This window comes from Cebus imitator, unplaced genomic scaffold, assembly GCF_001604975.1.
Source record: "Cebus imitator isolate Cc_AM_T3 unplaced genomic scaffold, Cebus_imitator-1.0 Scaffold579, whole genome shotgun sequence".
Classification (NCBI taxonomy): Eukaryota; Metazoa; Chordata; class Mammalia; order Primates; family Cebidae; genus Cebus; species Cebus imitator.
This window is the reverse complement of record NW_016107894.1, coordinates 571,900-577,901: the sequence shown is the minus strand read 5'-3', so window position 1 is coordinate 577,901 and position 6,002 is coordinate 571,900. Positions and strand designations below refer to the sequence as shown.

The window sequence follows — 6,002 nt, the reverse complement described above, 5'->3', positions numbered from 1 at the left end:
CCTTGTCTGTGATTCGTTTTATTCGTGGATTTTGAGCATCAATCTCATTGCCTATGTTCAGGGCCATGTCTTTTAGATTTCCCAGGATACTGCCCACTTGAGTCAGATTCTCTTCCATTTCATCTTCTCTGGCATCATTAGTTATGCTATCACAAAAAGATAGTTAATTCCATAGATTTTGTTTAATTTAAATGGAGTAAGTCTGGATTTAATTTTCACAAAAATAAGTAACCAAAATGACTCTAAGCAAGTATAAGATCCAAAGGAATATAGGTTACCATTCTTGGAAAACATTCTATAATAAAAACTGAAAGACTCATCAAGGAGGACACAGTGTCTTAAAGCCATGTAAGAAAAGATTAAGAAACAACTCTAAAATAGTGTTTCTCAAAGTGTAACTCCCAGCATCACCTGGGAAGCTGTTAGACATGGGAACATGCTAATTCTCATACTCCACTCCAGACCTAATAAATCAGAAACTGTAAATGCATCCCAGAAACCTAAGGTTTAATAAGCCCCTCAGGTGGTTCTAAAGAACCACTGCTCTAAAACAGAGGTTAGAAAACTACGGCCCAAGGACAAAATCTGGCCACCATCTGATTTTGTAAATAAAGTTTTATTCAAACACAGCTATGCTCCTTTGTTTATATATTGTTTATGCCAGCTTTCACCCTACAACAGAATTGAGTAACTGCAAGACACTGTATGGCCTGAAAAGTCTGAAATATTGATTCTCTGGCTCATTACAGATATTCTTATAGGAATCTAGCTGACCCTGGCTCTAAGATGATGTATTTTAAAACATATTTTTTTCTATATACAGAAGTAAAATATGCCTACTTCAATAATTTGAAAAGTATTGAAAAGTATACAGAAAAGTTAATCCTGCCACCCAAGGGCAACCACCACAGTTAATATTTTGTCTGGACAGGCATGGTGGCTCATGCTCATAATTCCAGCACTTTGGGAGGCCGAGGTAGGCGGATCACCCTAGGTCAGGAGTCCAAGACCAGCCTGGTCAAATGGTGAAACCCCATCGCTACTAAAAATACAAAAATTAGCTTGGCGTGGTGGCGCCCACCTGTAGTCCCAGCTACTCAGGAGGCTGAGGCAAGAGAATCGCTTGAACCTGGGAGGCGAAGGTTGCAGTGAGCTGAGATTGCGTCACTGCACTCCATCCTGAGCAACAGAGCAAGACTCTGTCTCAAAACAAAACAACAAACAAGCTTTGCGCAGTGGCAGTATCGTAGCCAATGAGGTTTAGCCGAGGCGCGATTATTGCTAATTGAAGAAAAAAACAAACAAACAAACAAAAAGCAAAAAACAAAAAAACACGTTTTGTCAGTAGGCAGATTGATTGATTGATTGATTGATTGATTTGAGACGGAGTTTCGCTCTTGTTACCCAGGCTAGAGTGCAATAGCGCGATCTCGGCTCACCGCAACCTCCGCCTCCTGGGCTCAGGCAATTCTCCTGCCTCAGCCTCCTGAGTAGCTGGGATTACAGGCACGTACCACCATGCCCAGCTAATTTTTTGTATTTTTTTTAGTAGAGACGGGGTTTCACCATGTTGACCAGTATGGTCTCGATCTCTTGACCTCGTGATCCACCTGCCTCAGCCTCCCAAAGTGCTGGGATTACAGGCTTGAGCCACTGCGCCCGGCGGCAGATTTATTTTTATTTTTTTTATTTTTATTGTTTTTTTATAGAGACGGGGTTTCACCATGTTGGCCAGAATGGTCTTGAACTCCTGACCTCAGCTGAACCACCCACCTCAGCCTCCCAAAGTGCTGGGATTATAGGCATGAGCCACTACGCCCAGCTAAAGTAGGCAGATTTTTAAGTGCATTTTATAAAAATGGAATAAATACAATTTCTATTTCTTATTAGTTAGAGGTCATGTACAGCTAAACTCATCTCCTAAGTGAACCATTCATTAAGAAAGGTACAGGAATATTGGGAGGAGTTGGCATACCGTTTAATGTATCCACCACTGGCTGCTCCTGTCGTTGGTTGCTGAGGCTGACCATTTGTCACCCGGCTTGGCTGTTTAGATATTACATTGCTAGGTGAGTTTTCTCCGCAATCTCCCCATGTTGTCTTATATGCCTTGCCAGACTCAAAGTTCTTTGTTCTATATAAGAGTCAAGAGTATAGAGAGATACCAAAAAACCAAAGAGGGAGAGTTCTAATTATTAGTGTCTGTTACCTTGAGGATGACACTAGTAACTCTAATGGAAAAGCTGCATACAGCTGAATCTAAATGATCTATATACTATGTTCCATAGCAATATGGGATAGGAAATAGATGAATTATGTAAACCCATTGACACTAAAACATTTTACAAAGGTCTAAATACTACTTCTACCAAATCTTTACTAGGCTGTTAGCAAGTAGCAAAAGGCAATTATTTGATTTTTCAGGTTCCCTTAGTCTCTGGCACTATCTTTATGCCTTTCTCTTTCTAGTGTATGAAGCACTATCTAGAAAAGAGGTTAATACACACTACTTTTAAAAAGGTCCCATAGAAAAGGTATTCTGGGATATCTTAAGAGGTTCCTTGAAGGCATCTCAGAGGTTGACAAGGGACAACAGAATAAGAAGGCACCTGGCACGGTGGCTCATGCCTTTAATCCCAGCACTTTAGGAGGCCGAGGTGGGTCAGCCTGACCAACATGGTGAAACCCCGTCTCTACTAAAAATACAAAAATTAGCCAGACATAGTGGTGCACACCTGTAAAAAATTAGCCAGGTGTGGCAGTGTGTGCCTGTAGTCCCAGCTACTTGGGAGGCCGAGGAAGGAGAATTGCTTGAACCCGGGAGGTGGAGGTTGCAGTGAGCTCAGATCGTGCCACTGCACTCTATCTAGACTGGGTGACAAAGCAGGACTCCATCTAAAAAAAAAAAAAAAAAAAATCTTAAGTCTAGGCCTCTTAAAAATAAAAGCATATGCTTTAGGTATAGCTGACATAGCCAAAACTCAGTCAGAGCCAGAACTTTACCATGGAATTTACCACTCAAATAGATCCAAATGGCAAGCCAAAATGGCAAAACCCATCTCTACTAAAAATAGAAAAATTAGCTGGGTGTAGTGGCATGTGCCTGTAATCCCAGCTACTCAGGAGGCTGAGGCAGGAAAACCACTTGAACCTGGGAGGCAGAGGTTGTAGTAAGCCAAGATTGCACCACTGCACTCCAGCCTCGGCAAGAGAGCAAGACTTCACCTCAAAAAAAAAAAAAAAAAAAAAAAAAAAAAAATAAAAAAAAAAAAAAAAAAAAAAAAAAAAAAAAAAATGGCTATTATGGAAAAGTGACACAAAACTTTTGATTATTTGGCTAAAGTCAGTCCTTCATTCAATTTTAGTTTTCACTTTTCTATAAACAAAAACAAAATAGTGCGTTGCTTAAATACTGGTCTCTGATTTATTCTATGTTTTACATTAATGAGAAAGTTTTAAAATTGCAAAAATTAAAAAGGTAGGAAAGAAATTTTATGAAAAAAGTGACTTCTTCCTTAAGAGGCATGTGAGGATTCATTTCTAGCACACCTACAATTGAATCTTAGACCTTAACCATAATGTTACAGAAAGGATACTACTTTTTTTTTTTTGTGAGAGGCACTGCAAAGGTAAATTTATGAACACTGAAGGGCTAGTTCTCGAAGTGTGTTTCATGGTACCACTTAAGTTCTCATAATTATATTTCTATTTATCCTATTTTATTAATTAACCCATTTATTTATTAAGAAGCCATGTTAAATTTTTCCTGGAACAAGGTAGGATATACATTTTAAAAATAAATATTCATGTGTATTCTTTATTAATAATAAGTCCCAAGCAAAATCATAGAGCAGAGTAAGAGCTAGTAAATAAAACAAAAGCAATATATTAGTTTATAAGAAAGTTAATAACCACAAATATTAACAGAAGTAATAGAAGTGTGGCTTTGTTAGAATTTCAGATTGTGGAACAGGTGGAAGAGAGAGGGTTAAAATTACAAAGTAACTAACGAGATATTATGTTTCTGACAGTAGGAAAAGAGGAGTAGGCTGGGACATGGCCTGTGAGTTGTGGTCTATTAAGGGATATATATATATGCTCCAACCACCTTCCCAACTTAAGAGGCAATATTTGAAATTCTTTAAACTTATGAGAATTCTTCTTTCCACAATTAAATATAAGGATATAAGAGTATAAGATGCAAATGAACTGTTTTAAAATGATCATGTGAATGATTTTTAATTGAAGCATAATTATAAACAATGAATCAGATTGGTTATCAAACACTGCTATCTTTAAAATGACTAGATCTTTGAAGATGTTCTTTCAATATCAAGGGGAAAAGATAAAAAAAGCTGACTTTGAATTTTTTTACAGGTTTGCATTGTGTCGGCTTGTTTACCTTCAAATGACATGGGAAAAAGCTATTTTTTCTTGCAGTTATGGTATGTTCTGCTTGTTTATGAAGAGGTGGTGTGTTAGTTCAGTGTGTCTCATTCAGCATATCTACTCTAGGTAATGCATTTTTTGCTGCTCAAGACCCTGTCACTTGCCATCACCCTGGAGTTTCCTCCACCAAGTTGGAACCTGTTTTTAAGGCATTGTCAGGTAGCTGCCTACGTAAGTTTATAAAGTAAAAAGTGTTCACAAATATAGTAATGTTTTTAAACGAATCTACTTTTCTTCCAAAGGGTCTTAGATGCTTTAAAGGTAATACCTTCCAAACTTGACTATCAGAGTGACCTCAGTGGTCCCCAATCTTTTCGGCACCGGGGACCAGTTTCATGGAAGACTGTTTTTCCATGAACAGGGATGGGGGGAATGTTTTTCGGATGAAACTGATCTACCTCAGATCATCAGGCATTAGTTGGATTCTCATAAGGAGAACACAACTAGATCACTCACATGTGTAGTTCATAGTAGGGTTCTTGCTCCTATGAAAATGTAATGCCACTGCTGATCTGAGAGGACACGGAGCTCAGGCATTAAAGCTCACCTCCTGCTGTGAGGACCAGTTCCTATTAACAGGCCCTGGACCAGTAGTGGTCTGTGGGGGACTGAGGGCCCCTGCTGTAGAACACATAGATACATAGTTTACACTCTGAAGATTCTACTGCAATACATATTGGGTAGAACCTGGGAATTGCTTGTTGTTGTTGTATATAAGGTCAGTGGGACAGTTAGCAATCCAGGAGAATACTTTAGATTACTCTCGTAGTCTCTCTAGAGACTCTAGCAGTCTGTATATTGGAACACTAAAGAATTAATCTGGAGGAAACAAAGGGACATGTCAGGATTTTAAAAAAAGGAACAGAGTAAAATAACTTAAATCCCAATCCTAGGCCTGTCATTCAGAAGCTACAGAATCTTAAGCAAACTTCAATTCTGAGTAACACTTTCCTTCTATGTAAAACTAGGATAATAGCAATACTTAATATTTAGCAGGGCTGTGAAAATGTTCTATTGATAATAGACATAAAACTGCTTTGTAAATCACTGGATAAATATTTTTATTCATTTGCTTCAAACTCAACCTAACCCTTAGTCAACAGTTCATGCCTGTAAGTACATGGATTACCAACTGGCATGTTTACTTTTTGGTCCATTGCCATTTTTTAGCTTTGAGATCTATAGGCAGTTGAATGTAGTTGGAATATGGTGACATAAAAGATCACTAGGACCAGATTGTTTTAGTCTACAGTAAGAAAGTTCTAATCTGTGACAGGACTCTTGAAAATCAAATGTATAGACAGCCCCTCTGGGAAGAAATTAGTCTTCATGATAAAATGCCTAAGCAAACTTGTGATAAATTTTAATGAGGTTGAGGACTCCATCTAGAAAGATTTACAACTCACTGTTAGTTTTGAGTAGTCTAATAGTCTTTTTTTTTTTTTTTTTTTGGGACGGAGTTTCGCTCGTTACCCAGGCTGGAGTGCAATGGCACGATCTTGGCTCACCGCAACCTCCGCCTCCTGGGTTCAGGCAATTCTCCTGCCTCAGCC

At 38.5% G+C, this 6,002-nt stretch overlaps 1 protein-coding gene and 1 pseudogene across 1 annotated transcript in view; one reads left to right on the top strand and one right to left on the bottom strand.

Moving 5' to 3' along the window:
* SNAP23 (synaptosome associated protein 23) overlaps positions 1-6,002 on the bottom strand; it is a 42,871-nt gene that overhangs the window by 3,174 nt on the left and 33,695 nt on the right. The window contains exons 6-7 of the mRNA XM_017516279.1: positions 1,976-2,134; positions 1-146 (exon numbers count right to left, since the gene is read on the bottom strand). Coding sequence (XP_017371768.1) covers positions 1-146; positions 1,976-2,134 — 305 coding nt within the window. The remainder of the gene's footprint in view (positions 147-1,975; positions 2,135-6,002) is intronic.
* LOC119469146 lies at positions 1,225-1,394 on the top strand (annotated as a pseudogene).